Below are 19,278 nucleotides of genomic sequence, written 5' to 3'. Positions count from 1 at the left end.
GACACCGTTTTCACTTTTGAAATGGAAGAGTTAGATTGTTTAGTGTAGGTTTATTAGTTTAGGTCTCGTTCAGGTTCTTTTGGTTTTGGAAACCAATCTGAATATTGAAGGATTTCTAGATTTTTGATTTGTCTAGCGGCTACAGGTGGACTAGTTTTGGTTTTGTTTGAGGACTTGATACGGACTAGTATGTTGAATCAAAGAAGACTATGGTATGTGTACAACTGGAGTTGACAAAAAGCGACACTGTATATTTTTATGTTGGGAGTACTGTTAACTGAAAGGACTTGAATAGAAGAACAAATATTAAAAAGGAAATATGCCAGTGTTTGTAGTACTTAGTTTCATATTATTAATTGTAATATTTCATAATCTTTGTAACCATATCACATGTGCTGTTGTGCAACCAAATGTTTTCAGCAATCAGTATTTTTATCGCCAGTGTCTGCCAGAATCTCAACAAAGAATTGCAAGGATTATTTACAGTGTAAGTGAAAAGGGCAAATTGGTAAATTACCAGAAAACTTTGCAAGCAGGAGCCTGAGAAGTGCGCAACAGCTTGAAATAAGAGCTGGCGCCTTGAAAGCTCAAAGTATAATTTTCTTTGCGCTTGTGTAAACTGTACTAGGGTTCTCAGCAACTCAGGGGAATCAGGGAAAATGAAAACATCAAAAAGCCCCTTCTCCCCAAAAAATAAGGGAGAACCCTTGAAATTTGAGTGGCCCCAAAAGGCAAAGTTGTTTTTGGCATACAGCGTATGAATCTGAATCGCACTACAACCAGTCAGCTATAAATTGAGTTCATGTTTCATACTTTCATGAAATAATTCTCCCCTCTCCATTTCTAGGTAATTACATTACCACCTTTGTTAAAGTGGCGATATTTCTCATGGAAATTTGTCAGGAATTTTGTTCTGTGAAATGCTGGGAACCCTTTGTACACATGCAAATTTGTTAGACATTCTGGTGGACACTGGAGAGTGGATATTTACAATTGCATGTCCTGCTTTTCTACAAAATTGAAATCTTTCTACAAATTTAGATGATTGTGTTTTAAAGACAACAGAAACATCCATTTAATTTAGTAGTTCGCCTGGCATATTTCCTTTTTTGTTACAATGTTAACAATTCTACACGCAAGAAATATAAAGCAACACTCTACATAAAATACACACGAGTCAAACAGTTGCATTGTATAGCAGAGCAGAATTCATGCAAGTTGGGACCGGCTCATTGACAGGCAGTTGCAGCACATAGGTATAGATCCACATTTCCAATGAAGATTCCCGCTAACTAACATAGGCAGTGATGAAAGACCTGCACGTAATCACTCAATCATTTCAATTACCTTTCTGGTGTGCTTATTTTGCCATTGCTCAATGACCTGGATCCAAGGGAAACATTCACACACAATTCTAATGTAAAACATTGTCTGGCTTGAAAACTGATACGACTGTTGCATCAATGTATCCGGGTCACAAATTGGTCTATGGTGTTAAACAGGTGTTTCAGTATACATGTAGTGTGCAATTTGAAGGAAATAAAATGCAGTATCACAGCGCATACAAATTTTGTGTCATGATTTTTCAGTCCCTTCATTTTCAGACCAGATCATGTTTTCAATGTTGATTGTAATATATATCGTCAACTAAATATGTTTGAATTTGCCATATAAATTGTCTTGATGTTTGCAAGATGTATGTAGTAAAAAATAACGCAACAAACCAACAATGATGCTATACAGGTATAAAACAATGCAACTGTTTGACAAATGCTGATCAATATGTGAATGAAATGTAATGTCCCGCACAAATTGAATTATTGTACGATCTTGCAACTTGAGGACACTACAAGTGCATTTATCATGCTTTGAAACATGGCAAGAAAAGTACTAGAAATGGCAACATGTAATCTTTGCATGGCATTTAGTGACATTTCATTTCATTTCATTTCATTTCATTTCTGCATCAGCAATATAAGTCCACATTCAGGATGTTTTCCATCAATGCAAAACAGGTTTAACATTTCTTGTAATTGGAAGGATAGCAGGAACTTACGAGTACGAGTAGCTATGAAAATAAGTAAATGATTTGCCCTTTGATGTATTGCAATGGCAGTTAGGGCTTAGAGAGGTGATGGTGCCGGAGACATGCCTTTGATCATGCGATGGAAGTTAACCCCTCAATTTTAAATCATATCAGACTGGAATTTGTATGTGCTCAGATTCCAATGGCCCTGTAAATATTTGCTCTAGTGCCGTACTCAGTTGATTGCCATGAAGTTGCGTGTGTGAATCCATTAATCTTGGACCTCAGGGTCTCCTGATCAACACTCTAACAAACTGAGGTAAGATGAGCTCATGATTAAAAAGAATACCCCATCTACACACTGTCACCTGTATCAACAATAGAGAACTTGTTGGGACCTGTTTTGCATTGATTCTCTGAGTGAAGACTTAGGCTATCAAAATACTCTGGGACAGAACCCCAACATCAAAATTTGAAATACAATGCAACACAAGTGACAAAAGTGATGACAAAACTTCAAACGGACCACTGCATGGATGCCACGATTTGGATCACACCAAGGCCTACTAATCTTTAGGCCTGATTGATGCATGTCATCAGAGATATAAGATGGATAAATTAACTGCTAGAGCAGTACAGGAAGTGCTACAGTGTGGAGACAATTCACCTGCCATTACACGGATATTGCCACGCTTAAGGAGTGGTCTGCCAAGGTTCAAGTGTGGAGAAAGGCAGTCAAAGAGCCAGGATGGAGAGCAGAACAGCTGGGAAAGTTGACCAGCGCATATTAAGGAAAGTAGTTTAGTACTGTTTTGATATATTTTTGTGTTACTGTTTGTTACATTGTTTTTTCTTTGTTCATATTGTTATGAATTGCCCAATCCTTGTCCTTTTTTTCTCATACATAATTTTTCCGTACAAGTTATCAAAATATTTATATTGATGTACAACAATAGTGCTAGTAGGCATTTATAGACACAGATGCCGCAACAGTATAGTATAATAGAATTATTCCAGGGGTATCGTGTTTGGCTCCACGTTTAAAACGCAATGTCCGTTGTGTTTAATAGGTGTCCATATGAAATAAGTAGGTATTTTGGTCGATTCCATTTCCAAAATCGAATTCAAAGTCGAGGTAGATCTCATGAAAGATGGAAAGTTCCAGTTACATAACATCCAGTTAGTTTTTCGTTATTATCTCGCATATGTCGTGTTGCAAAGATCATCTGGTAAGTTCTTGACATTCGCAAGTGGGAAAAATACAGAAAGTTGTACGGGAAATAGAAGAAGTTGTGTATTGTGAACAGGCGTAAAATGTTACGGAGACAGAAAAATTGCAAAGGCAAGTTTGAAAAGTTGCCTACATCTATAGACGCTTCAGAAAGTGATTTGGTGGGACTCTTCGGAGTAACGTCGTAAAAGTTGGCTTCAGTAGACCAGATGTGCCTATTGAACAACAAGCTACGTGCGGGTGTGTGCGCAAGGTGCTGATACAACCAAGCAAGTATGTGGCTGATTGTTTTATTTTGACTGATAACAAATTATACTGTGAACTTGTGATTTCAAGGGTATCAGTTATTGAAATGTGTTGATATGCGACTAAGTTTGCATTCAACTCCCCAAACTGTATGTTTAAGACTACGTAATGTGTATTTCATGTGACAATAAAGTTTAGATGAGTGTTCAAACGTGTCAGTGTTGTATCTACATCATCTGGTCAGTCTATAATATATTTGCATTATAGGAGAGGTTTAAATCCAATATTGGAAATAATTTTACTCTGCAGCGCAGCAACGAGTTGGATCAAGGGGAGTTTGATGAGTTTGTGATTATCGTGTTTTTCCTTTCAGATCCAAGTATCCAGAAAAGATGTTTTCACATTATATACTATTTCTTGTTCAATCGCTCCATTACCTCCGCAGGTGGAAGAAAGACGGTGGAAAACCAAAGGCAGGCTATTGTCAGGCAGCAACTCCACTATGTCCAGGCGGAACATCATGGCGGCCATCCTTCAGACCGCCGGACCGTGCTCGACGTGTCGTGCCGTCAAATATAACTGGGAGTTTCTGCTCACGATGACGGCCAATGATTACTTAGCGGCTGCGCAAGAGTTACAGACGTTAGAGCTGGGGTTGCTTGTTATGGTAAAATGTAACAAGAGTCGAGGGCTGCAGGTTTTTGTCAAGAAGCGGCCGGATAAAGTCGAGGCCATTCTAGAGGCCAATCCAGATTTGTGCTTGGTTGATTATTACAAATTGAGATATACAAAGCCTTTGTCGAAGTACTTTCCAGAGCATGCGGCGCAGAAACTGAAAGAGATGAAATTGATTTAGGTGACCATACAAGATTCCAAATAAGGTTTAGTAAAGGTTCAATATATTGGACCTTGCCCATCACCGGAAATAGAATTTATTTCATATTTCACTATTAGAACTACTGTATATTGTGAGCCATCAATGATGATACATGTACAATGGTACAATGGTACCCTAAATAGTGTGAAACAAATGATAAATTCAATGACTTTGTGACTTACTTGACCAGAATAATATTGAAAAAAAATTGGATGATATGTTATAGCCACCATGGTGGTGAGGTGGATAGCCATGTTAATTAAGCTGATTACAATTATTGCAGCATTAAAATTTGAATTAAAACTGACTGAGAACTTTCTTAGTGCACTTTGCTAAACTCGTAAGTTGGGTACTCGAGTGTTAATTTGTGAAGTGAATCTCGCAGAGAGGCTCGTGAAAAGATTGATTCTTTCAAATGTTTGAAGTCTACACATAAATAATCAAGATTGATTCTCTCCACTGTAACATGAAACTTTACGCCAATTTTGAGATCTGATTATAAGCCACGCCTGTCATACACACACTTTGATTATTTTGAAAATTGTGTTTTAGACCTTACAGAGATGTAAGACTTCCGGAAATTTCAGGAGATCCAGAAATGGGGCAAAAATTTTTTTTTTTTTTTTTTTTACACTTTCTGAATTGGATGATGATAATTTGTCATAAAAAGAGAAAAAAAAATTGTGGGGGGGTGTGAACCCCACCACCTCGTTGCACGCCTCGCCTTAGGCTCGGCTGCTCACATGATTTTCTGAAAGTGGATCATTACCTCACATCTCTGATAATAATCTTAAGTCTTGCCCAACAATGCTAGGTTCAGATTTCAATGTAAAAAAGCTACTTATGGTTCCTATTTCTGAAAATCGATAAGGTTGTAATTTTTAAAAGAAAAAATGCACGTATATACACTTTCCTTTTTTTCCTCCACTATTTTGCATCCACAGGGCAAAGTTCCCAAATGGAAAAGCAAAAGCAGGCTTCTGTCGTCTAATGCTACTATGTCAAGGAGAACCATCATGTCTGCCATTCTTCAGACGGCTGGACCGTGTTCAACCTGGCGCACTGTTAAACACAACTGGAAATTTTTACGCATGTTGACCGTCGGTCAGTACACCGCAGCCGCTGAAGAGTTGCAGAAGATGCAGTTGGGGAGCTCGTCACCGTTTATAACCGGAACGGGAAAGGGTCGCAGGTTTTTGTGAAAAAACGACCGGATGATGTAGTGTCCATTTTGGAGGCCAATACAGATTTGTGCTTGGTGGATTATTTTGGGTTGAGATATGTGCAGCCATTGTCAAAGTATATTCCTGAAAACATTGCGCAGAAATTGACAGAGATGGCGCTTATTTAGAGTCCTGGCCGAAAGAGTTGACTTCTTAGATTAACTTTTCTTTTCTCCGAATTACTTAGTTTTTATCAAATAAAGTTTAAGGTAAAGCAGAGGTCACGAAATGTTTGCATACTTGAAGATATCTTATTCTATTATAAGCATTTAAGATATCATGAAAATTACATGCCATAAAAATGGTTATTGAAAAATTTGTGCTGTGAAAATACTATAGGTAGATATTCAACTCTTCATTGATTATTTTCTAGTTGGAGTGACATGGGGAAAATGATAGCACTAGATGTGTTACACAGAAACTGGAGTAAGACATGCCTAGCTAAAAATATACTTCCTTGACTTTTCATCTGCAGAAAAAGAAGAGAATACGTCCTGGAACGGGAGCGCCATTGACCCAGCATTCGGACATGACAAAACGTAACATAATGGCGGCCGTTTTACAGGCGGCAGGGAAAGTTGTCAAACATAAGATGTTGGTCAGCAACTGGACGTTCCTAAATATGCTCACGGCAAAGCAATTTCTGACGGCTGCCAACGACCTTCAGGAAATAGGGCTAGGAACTGTGACGTCGATAAGCACCGCTGGTCGACCCACACGGCTGTTTATCAAAAAGCACCCGTTAGAGGCTGCGGCCATTTTGGAAGCAAATCCCGATCTGTGCGAGCCGGGGTATTACGATATGAGGTTCAACACGCAGACGTCAAAATATGTTACGCAATTACAGCGTGAGAAGTTGGTTGCCATGGGATTGGTGCCACACGAGTGGTGGTTAAGTGAATAGGATGAATTTAGCTTGTTGGGACTTGCATGCATAGGTTCTTCATACATGTGTTGATTACATTGATATCAAGAATGGGGGTATTCCAGATGAAATCCTTACACCTACTTATGGAAGACACTTTAACAGGGAGTGTGAATTTCAAATGGTGTTACATAAATGGGTGGCTCAATTTGAAAGCTATACCCCCTGTGTGGGAAATTAAATGGTGTAAAGAATGATGCTCTGATTTGAACTAGTAGATAGAGCAAGGTTACTAGTTCAGAATGTCAGTAATTTGCATCACAGAATTGGTACCGTATTTAAGAAAGAACAACTGTAGCTTGTTGGGACTTGCATACCTGTATGATTGTAGCTTGATAGGGTTTGCATACATAGGTTCTTTTGGATGTGTTTAAATAGTATCATATGATGATTTGAACTAGTAGATAGAGAAAGCTTGGTACCCCAGAATGATAGTAACTATAATTGAAATGCGGTGTGTATTCGATACATTTGTGTCATAATAGTATCAAGCAAATTTTAGTGTATCAACTGCATCTTGTGGATTCAATATGTTAGAACATGTTGGTAATAAAAACACAAATAAGACAGTCATCATTATGTGAAAAATGGAAAGCTATAATAAAATAAACATTTAAAAAACTTGCATATTAATGGCAACATGTGTTTTATAATTAATATCATCATGGGGGCAGTGGTTTCCACAGGCGTCATGTCCATTTTCAGTATGGACTTTATACAGTAGTGTTCAATAAATCTAAATGCCTGCAGTCCTGGCAAAAGCGGACAATTTGGGAACATCTTAACCAGAAAAAGTTGGTGTTTGGAGGAAAGTTTAAACATCAAATTAACACAATTGTAGAATATTCCACATTTCGGATAACTTTTGCATTTTCAAATTTCTAAATTTTGTCATTTGTATATCTCCCACCAAAAATTTTGGAATTTTCAGACCTTAGTTTGAAAAGAAAGTTAAATTCAAATCATGTCTTATTGGAGGTAAATTTTGAGTTGATATTCCTGGGATTTAATGTTTTCTCCAGCTCTTGATACCAGGAGAAACAAAGTTGCATAGGCCCCTGTTGTTGCATGGACTGTCGTTTTGAAATGAGGAAGCTTGATGTTTAGGAGCAGCGACCATAACAAAGACGTAGCAGTTGATCTCTGAGGTCGCTGACATGACTGACATAGTCTTGAATTAGGATCATCACACCCCCTTTGAGCTGACTGATCGAAGGCACATGTACCTACACCACAAGACTAAGTGGCCCTTGGTTCATCCAAAGCAGCCCCTGGTTCACTTCAAATCTTGGTGAACCAGTTTAGTGAAAAGTGTCCCATGGTTCAAACTCTCGTTTTCACCCTTGCACAACATGTTGACTTAGATTTGGAATTGAGCCAAATGGAAACTTGTGGCAAAAAAGCCGGCAACCTAAAATTGATTGAATAAATTAATATTAATTCATAATTTGAATTTGTTTTCAAGCCTTCTCTCTGTCAGTTGTTGTGTTTGTGAGCACCACTTAAACAAAAAAATTGGTAAATTTTTGTATCTGCAGAAATCATCGGAATCTAGAGGAATTTTCCCAAGTCGTGTGAAGCCGCACTCAGACATGACTCGACGCAACATCATGGCAGCCGTCCTTCAAACATGCGGTCCTGTCAGCATCCATCGAGTCCTGGCCCGTAACTGGAAATTCCTTAACATGCTGACGGCCAAGCAGTTCGTGGACGGCGGCGACAGAGTTGGAGAGCTTGGGACTCGGAACAGTGGTGTCGCTAAAGAGTTCCCAAGTCTTCGCGAAGAAACCGCCGGGCGAGGTGGAGCAGATCTTGAAAGTCAACTCTGATCTTTGCGATGTTGATTATTATAAGCTGAGGTTTTGGAAGCCAGTTTCAAAATGTGTGTCACAGGTTATGCAGGACAACTTGGTTGCAATGGGGGCTGTGCCGAGGCATTTTTTTAGTAAAAGAACAGAACTAAACTATTCCATACCTGACCTTTAACCCTTTATAGTAATTTCTATTGGCCTAAAAGACTACAGTGGTATCGTTAAGTTATTGATGTGTATGGAAAAGTTGCAATTTTTGTTAACATACAACTTGGAACAATACAACTCTTGTTTTCAGGGTCAGAATTTTGTTTCACAGTGCGAGAATCAATCTTGATTCTTGCAGAATAAAATTGCGGGAATCATTTGATTCTCGCAAATCAACGTTTGTGTAAACTACGAAATGTTTGCGGGAATCATCTTTGATTCAGGCAAATCTGTTTACGAGAATCTTTGCGAGAATTAATTCTCTGATTCACGCCGAAATTCTGACCCTCGTTTTACTTCAATGTTCTCATTGCTCTGCATATTGTAGATACAATGTAAATTAAGATTTATAGGATGCAAATAAGAGAGACACAAAATTTGTGAAATCATACAATATTATACATCCGGTATAATTGTCTCATTATGTTCTTCAGCTGTTGAATTTTAAATGATGCATATCGTTGGACCAGATTCAATATATTTTTGTGATGGAAGTCTAAACAGGTCGACGTAATATTTTTAACATTTCGCTTTGGGTACTAAAAATGATTGAAACTAAATTGATGTATTGTAGCCTTGTAGGGCCAGTATTATATTCTTACTTTTGCTAGAAACACACAGTTATGCCACTTAATGTGTAAACTAAACAACTTGACGCATAAACATTGCCCTCCTGACAATTTCTTACTTGATTTATTTGTGCATCTCATCTCCAAGTAGCTACTTACTCAACCCTCGTCTCTCACTTAACATTCACAGGGGGATAAATTGCGCCACTTTAAGCATGAAGGACGTTTGCAACAGAACGGCAACCTAACCAAACGAAACATAATGGCTGCGATTTTGCAGACGACCGGACCCATATCGACACACCGAGTCGTCCGGTTGAGCTGGAAATTTCTGCGGATGCTTTCGGTGAAACAATTTGAATCCTCCGCACAGGAATTGGAAAAACTCGGTCTCGGGTCTCTGTTGACGTGCCAAGGAGGGGGGAAGTTGTCGGTGTTTGTGAAGAAACTGCCATCTGAGATTGGATTGTTTCTGGCGGATAATAAAGATTTGTGTCCACTGGAGTATTATACCACCAGGTTCCTCCAACCTGCGTCAAAGATGATCAAGCAGCGTTTGAAGGATCAGCTGGTTGCAGATGGGATTGTGGCTCCACACTTGTTTGCTAGTAGTGAATATAATACCATGTGATGGCAGGCGACACCTTAAATGAACAAAATTCGGAAAGATTATATTTTGTAATGATCCAATTTTTTTAAAGAGAAAAAAAGGGCTCACAAATGCAGAACTGTTCTAAGATCAAACGTTCATTCCAAAGTTTGCATAATTAAAAGTGGCTCAGACTGTCTGTCTTGGTGTTTATGAGTAAACTGTTGATGTTTATGGGATTGATGGTGGTTCTGAAGAGGGCAAAATAACATGATTCATGTGTATCCATGATTTTTTCTTCCGATGTGTCATAATTGGGTTATTAGCACATGGATTGCTATTATTGAGAGCTTGTTCTTTTGATTGAGAATATAAATTCCACAAGTCTACCATAATAGTTATGTCCTTTCTTAAATTTTTGCAGAATGAAGGCAAAATTACAATCAAAGACATTATGGAGGCCATTTTGATGACAGCGGGGCCTATATCGACTCCTCAGGCGGTCAAGTCTACCAGATTTCATCTGCACCACTGCACAACGGATAAGTTTGTTGAAGCGGCCAAAGAACTGGAAGCGGCCAACTTTGGGATTTACAAAGCCATTTTCGGCAAGAAGGGACACCCGGTTCGGGTTTTTCTGAAAAATCCACCGAAGGAGGTGGAGCAACTTTTGATCGTCGACCATCCGGAATTTTGTATCAACCCGCAGTTGTACGCTGCGAGATACGTTAAGCCGTCTCCAAAAGCTATTGGGTTCCAGTTGAGAGCTAAACTAGTCGCTATGAAACTGGTTTCACAAGATCACTACATGTGATGCATTCATCGACATTTTATTTCCAAGTTAAATTGATATTTCCAAGTTAAATTGTGATAGTTGCTGTGAATGTGATATCTTGCTGTGTCTTCCTTATTTTGCACAAAATATTTGTATTTGTTTGTAGGCTTGTGTTTCTAGTATTGTTTGTGGTCATTTAATTCAAATATCTGACTTGAGTTTAGATGAATTAGATTATGAGATATAAATGTCTGAAGTTGTGTCTTGAACCCTTTCCACACTGGTTGTCGACTGCAGCAGACGACCAGTGCAAAATTTTCCTGTAAGAATTTAACTTGTTCAGAATTGATCATTTTCATGACCATATTTGGAATCAGCATGGAAAATGCATTAGAATGAGTACAAACAAGCCCAATATTGGTTCAGTGGTTCTTGAGATAGCTCTTGTTATTTTGAAAAAATATCAATTTTTTTTTATGTTGAAGCCTATAGCCAGTATACAAAGCATTAAAATAAATGACATTGTGTAAGAACTAAGGGATGGTCCATTGTGTCTTTTTACAGGTCAAAACTGAAGGTTCAAAACCAAAATTGCAAAATTTGTTTGGAATCAAAGAGATGATGAATGCCATTTTGGTGACCAAAGGACCAGTGGCTACATCTCGAGCAGTGAAGTTTACTAGAAGAAATTTACACGACAGTACTACAGAACAGTTTGTGGAAGCTGCTAGAGATCTAGAAAATGCTGGTTTTGGGAAATTGATGACGATTACTGATAAAGGACCACAGCTTCAGCTCTTCATAAAGAGACCACCCTCGGAGGTTCATCAGGCGTTTCGCCAATCCCGACTTTGTGTAATGGAGGAAATGTATGCGTCAAGATTTGCTACGACTTCGTCAAAAGCTATTGGGTTCGCATTGCGAGCAAAACTGGTGGCGATGAAATTGGTTTCGAAAAATCATTTTATGTGATGGGTGTTCATATGAAAAGCACTGTATGCTAATCCTCTATTTGGTATCCTAGAGACTTGAGACAACTCTGTTGAAAGCTACTATTTTCTCGTGAGCTAAACTGGTTGCAACGAAACTTGTTTCAAAGATCACTAAAATTGTGATGAATGAAGGAATATTTGTCTTGCAGGTTGTATGAAACCTTGACCTCAAAAGAAACATAACTTTTATTAATATAATTATAAAGACTACCATTAATCATGATTTTAATGATCAGGAAATAAACTATCAGGCATGGTTACCAAAAGAATGCTATAAAAAATCTGCCCTTTGTCCTGTCAACTAAGAGGTATGTTCTTGTTCTGGGGTGTGTTTATAAAAGTTATCATAGATGTCTCGGGTGTTGTCCATGCACGCATGTCTTGTCTGAAGTTACCTTGTAGCCTTGTCTTTTTAAAGGACAGTTTTGTTGGCATGTCATATTCAGAGTGTCATGTTAAACATGATAGTTACTCATAGTTAGTTGGTGTTTTTTTTTCTCTCGACTTTCAGAGCCAAGCTGGCAGATCACAAGCCAAACCACCAGTTGGGATTAAAGACATCATGCAGGCGATCTTAATAACAACAGGGCCTGTGTAAACCCACAAGGCAAAAAAAAAAAAAAAAATGAGTCTAATCTACATCTCGACCCAACAGTTTCTTGACGCTGCTAAAGAACTGGAAAAGTTGAGCTTTGGCTCTCTGATGTGTCTACCCACTGGGCACGGAGGGAGAGGCAAAGCCATGCAAGTGTTTCTGAAAAAGTCGCCTGTAGAAGTTGAGCACGTCCTGAGTGCAAATCCTGATCTTTGTGATTTTGATACGTATGCCAAAAGATACGCAAAGGGATCTTCTAAGGCCATTTCTTTTCAGCTACGTGCCAAGCTTGTTGCTATGAAACTTGTCGCTCAAGAGCATTTCATGTAATTGAGTTAACTTACCGTAGGCATATGAACTAGATAAAAGTACATTGGAACCTCTAAAATAAACCTCAATACAAGAGTGATGTTATGATATTACGGATTTACGGTGACTGTTCGTTATTGTGTGTTTGATTATTTCAGAGCTTTGCTGGCAGATTACAATCAATGATGCATCCTTCTTTTGGAATAAACGATATCATGGAGGGGATCTTGATCACGTGTGGGCCTGTTGCAACACCGAGAGCGGTGAAGGCTTCGAAACGGAGCGTGCGAAATCTCTCGACCGATCAGTTTGTGGAAGCTGCCAAAGAATTGGAAAATGCAAATTTTGGCACCCAGTTATGTGTACCGACTGGACCAGATGGCCGAGGGAAATCGCATGTTTTTATTAAAAAGCCACCTGCGGAGGTTGTGGGGGCACTTGGTGTTCACCCGAGTTTTGTGATCTTGATACCCTACGCAGAAAGATATGCAAAAGGATCGTCAAAATCAATTTCGTTTCAACTACGGGCTAAGCTGGTCTCTATGAAACTTGTGTCTGAAAAACAATTCCTGTGATTGATTTACTGTAGGCATGTGAAGTAATCTCATTTCAAAAGGTACACACCATCCAAAGCACTTGTCTCATTTCATTCCATACACTAGCATCCACAACATGCTCATCTATCAGGGCATAGTTCTTTAACCCTAATACATTTGTACATTCATTGAATGACCTTTGAAAATATGGGTTCAAAAACTCACACTCTGCAACTTTTGCACTGTAAGTGTTTAATTGAGGGTTTTGAACTATGCCATTTGGGATGAGGCCATTGTGATCCACAGTGAGACATTTTTTAGATTTTGAATCTCATCTTCATGATTTTATGGTGACTATATGGTATGGTGTGTTTGATTATTTCAGAGCCAAACTGACCGATCACAAGCAAGGAAACACCCCTTGGTTGGAATGAAAGACATCATGGAGGCCATCTTGATAACGAAGGGGCCCGTTTCAACAACTAAAGCAGTGAGGAATTCAAAACAGAGTCTGCGAAACGTCTCAACTGCCCAGTTTGTTGATGCTGCAAAAGAACTGGAAAAGGCCAATTTTGGCACTAATATGTCCCTATTAACTGGAGAATGTGGCAGAGGCAAAGTTCTTCAAATATTTCTGAAAAAAACACCAGAAGAAGTCGAGCAGGCCCTTAGGGTGTACCCTGAGCTTTGTAATATTGATACATACAGAGAAAGATACGCACAAGGATCGTCAAAGGCGATTTCTTTTCAACTACGAGCTAAACTTGTCGCTATGAAACTTGTGTCGCACGAGCATTTCATGTAATTGATTTAGTGTAGGCATGTGATTGAATGTCATATGAAGGAAGGTGACACAGATCAACACCTTTTAGAACTTTCCCAATTTCACTGTATAAGGAATGTTCTATTTGAAATCTTAATTCATGATTTTATGGTGACTATTTGGTATCATGTGTTTGATTATTTCAGAGCCAAACTGACCGATCACAAGCAACAACTCACCCCTTGGTTGGAATGAAAGACATCATGGAGGCCATCTTGATAACAAAGGGGCCCGTTTCAACAACTAAAGCGGTGAAGAATTCAAAACTGAGTCTGCGAAACCTCTCAACTGCCCAGTTTGTTGATGCTGCAAAAGAACTGGAAAAAGCCAATTGTGGCACTATTATGTCTCTATTAACTGGACGAGGGGGCAGAGGCAGAGTTCTTCAAGTGTTTTTGAAAAAGCCACCAGAAGAAATTGAGCAGGCCCTAAAGTTGTCCCCTGAGCTTTGTAATATTGATACATACAGAGAAAGATATGCAAAAGGATCTTCAAAAGCCATTTCGTTTCAACTACGAGCCAAGCTTGTCGCTATGAAACTTGTGTCTCAAGATCATTTCATGTAATTGATTTAGTGTAGGCATGTGAACTATTTGAATCGAATGAACTTCTCCCATTTCACTGTTTTAGGAATGTTTGATATTTTGAGTGTCATCTCAATTCGTAATAAAAGTGGTGACTTTGGTATTGTGTGTTTTGATTATTTCAGAGCCAAAGTGACAGATCACAAGCAGCGATGCACCCCTCGGTTGGAATGAAAGACATTATGGAGGCCATCTTGATAACAAAAGGACCTGTATCAACACACAGAGCAGTAAAGTGCACAAAACAGAGTCTGCGATACCTCCTAACTCCTCAGTTTGTTGACGCTGCCAAAGAGCTGGAAAAGGCAAATCTTGGCACTATTATATCCCTACTAACTGGACGAGGTGGCAGAGGAAGAGTTCTTAAAGTCTTTCTTAAAAAGCCACCAGAAGAAGTTGAGCAGGCCCTTAGTGTGCACCCTGAGCTTTGTAATATTGATACATATAGAGAAAGATACGCTAAAGGATCGTCAAAAGCGATATCGTTTCAACTGCGAGCTAAGCTTGTGGCTATGAAACTTGTGTCGCAAGAGCATTTCATGTAATTGATTTAGTGTAGGCATGTGAACTATGTGAATGGATCAATGGAATGTACAATATTGTACACACTTTGACCATTACATAAGGAATTTTTGATATTTTGAGTGTCATCTTAATTGTTGATATTGTGGTGACTATTTGGTATCGTGTGTTTGATTATTTCAGAGCCAAACCAACAGATCACAAGTGACGGCGCATGATCGCAAGGTTGGAATGCAAGAAATTATGCAGGCTATCTTGATAACGAAGGGCCCGTTTCAACAACTAGAGCAGTCAAGAATTCAAAAATGAGTCTGCGGCACCTCTCAATTCGTCAGTTCGGTGATGCTGCAAAAGAGCTGGAAACGGCCAATTTTGGCGCTATTGTGTGTCTACCAACTGGTCGAGGGGGCAGAGTTCTTAAAGTGTTTCTTAAAAAACCACCTGCAGAAGTTGAGCAGGCCCTTAGGATGTACCCTCAGCTTTGTGATTTTGATACGTACAGGGAAAGATATGCAGTAGGATGTTCTAAAGCTATTTCTTTTCAACTACGTGCCAAGCTTGTCGCTATGAAACTTGTCGCTCCAGAGCTCTTCATGTAACTGATTTAGTGTTAGCGCAGGAACATGACAGTAAATTACAACACATGAAAAAACTTTTTAATACAATTTTTAAGATATGGTTTAAATTCTTGATAGTTTGGTGACTATTCAGTGTCATGTGTTTCATTATTTCAGGACCATGCTGGCAGATTACTGTCTATTATGCATCCCTCGGTTGGAATGAAAGACGTCATGGAGGCCATCTTGACGACGACAGGGCCCGTTTCAACACCCAAAGCCGTGAAGTGCACAAAAAGGAGTCTGCGAAACATGTCAACCGATCAGTTTGTGGAAGCTGCAAAAGAAATGGAAAAAGCAAATTTTGGCACCCAGTTATGTATACCAACTCAATTTGGGGGAAATTCTCAGTTTCTGTTTATTAAAAAGCCACCAGGAGAAGTTGAGCAGACCCTGCGTTTGTATCCCAAGTTTTGTGAATTTGATACGTACAAAGAAAGATACTCAAAAGGATCGTCAAAATCTATTTCGTTGCAACTGCGAGCCAAGCTAGTCACTATGAAACTTGTGTCGGAAAAACAATTCCTGTGACTGATAATTGATTTACTGGTAGGCAGGTTTAAACTTCATAAAACACACATGGAGCTTCCCCATTTCACGTAATATATATTTATTTGGGCTTAATTCGTGATATTATGGTGACTATTCAGTATCATGTGTTTGATTATTTCAGAGCCGAAGTGACGCATCACAAGCGACGATGCACCCCTCGGTTGGAATGAGAGACATTATGGAAGCCATCTTGATAACGATGGGGCCTGTATCAACACCCAAGGCTGTAAAATGTACCAAAAGGAGTCTGCGACACCTCTCAACCCATCATTTTGTGGAAGCGGCAAAAGAATTGGAAAAAGCCAATTTTGGCACTCACTTATGTATATCAACTGGTCCGGGGGGCAGAGGGAAATCTCAAGTGTTTGTTAAAAAGCCACCCGGGGAGGTTGTGGGGGCACTTGGTGTTCACCCTGAGTTTTGTGATCTTGATACCTATGCAGAGAGATATGCAAAAGGATCGTCAAAATCAATTTCGTTTCAACTACGGGCTAAGCTGGTCTCTATGAAACTTGTGTCTGAAAAGCAATTCCTGTGATAGATTTACTGTAGGCATGTGAAGTACCAGTATAAGAATTTTTTATATCTTTACTAGTTTTATTAAATCCACGATGGTGACTTTCAAGTTTTGTGTATGTTTGATTATTTCAGAGCCGAGTCATGAAATCGCAAGCCAAGAAGTCATCCACAATTGGAATTACAGAGGTGATGGAAGGAATCTTGCTAACTGCCGGGCCACTGGCTACCCTGAAGGCGGTGAAATACACTAAAAGACGCCTCAACCACATCCCCGTTCAACAGTTTAGCGATGCAGCAAAAGAATTGGAAAAGGCCAACTTTGGCACTCTGATGGCGCTAGGCAGCAAATCTTTTTTAGTGTTCCTTAAAAAGCCACCTGCAGAAATTCAGCATGTTCTGAGTGCGAATCCGGGATTGTGTGATCTTGATACATACGCAGGAAGATACAAGAGGGGATGTTCTAAAGCAATCCCATTTCAGTTACGAGCTAAGCTTGTCGCTATGAAACTTGTGTCTCCTGAACATTTCATGTAATTGACTTAGTTTAGGCCAGTGATTTGAAGTGAATAAAATGATCATGATTCAATTCTCTCTTGATTTATTTTGAGTACGGTATGTTTTTGAGTATATCTGTGGATTTGAGTTTTAGGTTAGTAATTCTGGTTTGAAACTAACATTTCAGTGTCTCCCAAGCATTTCATGTACCGGAAGTTGATTTTTAAAGTGTACTTTTGCGTTTCACTTGGTACCCAAGTGCCGAAGGTGTTTCAATAGGTTAGGAACTTCAAAAACTCAGTATTTTCTTAGAGCTTCAGCCTAGTAAACCTTTATGATGATGATTTCAGGATTATGTGTTTCATCATTTCAGATCAGAGCAAGCCATTCACAAGGAAAGAAGCCTTCCTTAGTTAGCATGAGGGACATCAAAGAAGGAATCTTGATCACCAAAGGACCATTGGCTACCTTGAAAGCGGTGAAGTACACCAAAATGAGTCTTGAGCCACATCTCAATTCAACAGTTTAGCGAGGCTGCAAAGGAACTGGAAGAGGCCAATGTTGGCACTCTGCTTTCACTATCAAGTGGAGGCGGCACTTTACTGTTCCTTAAAAAGCCGCCCGCAAAAGTTAAGCAGGCCCTGAGTGCGAATCCGGAGTTATGTGATCTTGAAACATACGCGAAAAGATACAAGACAGGTTCTTCGAAAGCAGTTCCATTTCAACTACGAGCCAAGCTTGTCGCTATGAAACTTGTGTCTCCTGAACATTTCATGTAATTGATTTAGTGTAGGCATGTGATTGAAGTGTGTTTAGAACTATCATTGTGTCTTAAGATCAGGAACTGATTTATTTGGAAAATTAGCTGGGATATCAGTGTTGGGTTAGGTACAGGTGTATGACACTTGCCCTTGTCTGCATGTAACATCTCATCCATGCTGCAATACTCCAGTCTGATGGTACTCTGTTGTGGTTCCAACATAAATATTGATGAGATACTCTCATGGTCATTTTTTAGAGTGCATGGTTGGCTATCTTTTAAGTCAGACCCTTGTTTCTTTTACATTCTGGTTCTCAGGAAGTACACAGTTATATGCAAAGTGTGTGAAAGAAATGGGTATATACGAGGTAGACTAGTCTGGATGGTCTCAAGTTGAGAGTATCGCCATGTTGGATTTTGCAGTGGCAAATTCTAATCGGTGCGTTTACGCGATTGCCTCACCAGCTTATGGACAAATCTCTCTTCTATGTATGTGTATACATACGCCTTGTGGAATTCAGCTATCGCGTATAACTCAAATGTGCCAATGTGAAGTCCAACGTGCTGTAACTTGAGATGAGACACAGTATAGTGGAGTCCCTTTTAGTGTTTTATTGGATAAAGGCATTTTTTAATTGATTTCATATTTCTGCCTAGGCATTTTACCATTGTGTGACTATGACCTGAGAACTTGTGTATTTGATTATTTCAGGGTCAAGCCATCAAATCACAAGCAAAGAATCCATCCTCAGTTGGAATTACAGATGTTATGGGAGGGATCTTGACAACTGCGGGGCCATTGGCTACCATGAGGGCAGTGATGTTCACGAGAAGACGCCTCAACCACATCTCAAATCAGCAGTTTAGCGACGCTGCAAAAGAATTGGAAAAGGTCAACTTTGGCACTCTAATGTCAGTACGTTCAAGAGGAAACAGAGGAGGAGGAATCAGTTTAGTGTTCCTCAAAAAGCCACCCATGGAAGTTGAGCAGGCCCTGAGTGTGAATCCCCAGTTTTGTGATCTTGAAACATACGCTAAAAGATACAAGCAAGGATGTTCAAAAGCGATTTCTTTCCAACTACGTGCCAAGCTTGTCGCTATGAAACTTGTGTCTCCTGAACATTTTATGTAATTGAATCGGTGTAGATTGCAGTGGATATGTACGTTTGGAACTAATCTTTTTGTCGTAAGATCAGAAATCGATGTATTTTGAGAATTTGCTTTGATATGAGTTACAGGTCCAGTTTAGGAAGTTCTGGTATTATGGTGATAGTGGTGATATAGTGACAAGCATTCTTGTTATTGATGGAGTGTAGGTGTGAACGTTCAGTAAAACCCTTCCAATCTTGCAACTAGATCTGATCAGGATTTTAACCCCATGAGAACTACCTACCGATTGGCCAGAAAGAAGTTTTCATTATCAATTGGACCAATCAGCAATATTGTTGGAATAATTTCACCATGCAAAAAAATTATTCTCCTGATTGGTGATTAA

General features: G+C 39.3%; 1 protein-coding gene across 50 annotated transcripts in view; it reads left to right on the top strand.

The window, feature by feature from the left end:
- The window catches only part of LOC140170248 (uncharacterized), a 244,712-nt gene that overhangs the window by 11,142 nt on the left and 214,292 nt on the right, over window positions 1–19,278 (top strand). Inside the window, exon 5 of one of the 50 annotated variants that reach the window (XM_072193625.1) lies at window positions 16,661–17,362. The exons of 45 other annotated variants lie outside the window; for them this stretch is intronic. In XM_072193625.1, coding sequence (XP_072049726.1) covers window positions 16,661–17,062 — 402 coding nt within the window. In that variant the 3' untranslated portion in view covers window positions 17,063–17,362. Of the gene's footprint in view, window positions 1–3,948; window positions 4,434–6,078; window positions 7,146–9,305; window positions 9,762–10,128; window positions 10,552–16,660; window positions 17,363–19,278 lie in introns of those variants that run through there. 4 more of the 50 variants (XM_072193627.1, XM_072193582.1, XM_072193589.1 and 1 more) reach the window with 4 other exon arrangements.

The sequence above is a fragment of the Amphiura filiformis genome, chromosome 14 (genome assembly GCF_039555335.1).
Source record: "Amphiura filiformis chromosome 14, Afil_fr2py, whole genome shotgun sequence".
Lineage (NCBI taxonomy): Eukaryota > Metazoa > Echinodermata > Ophiuroidea > Amphilepidida > Amphiuridae > Amphiura > Amphiura filiformis.
Note: the sequence above shows the minus strand (reverse complement) of the source record. Positions and strands in the feature narration are given on the sequence as shown.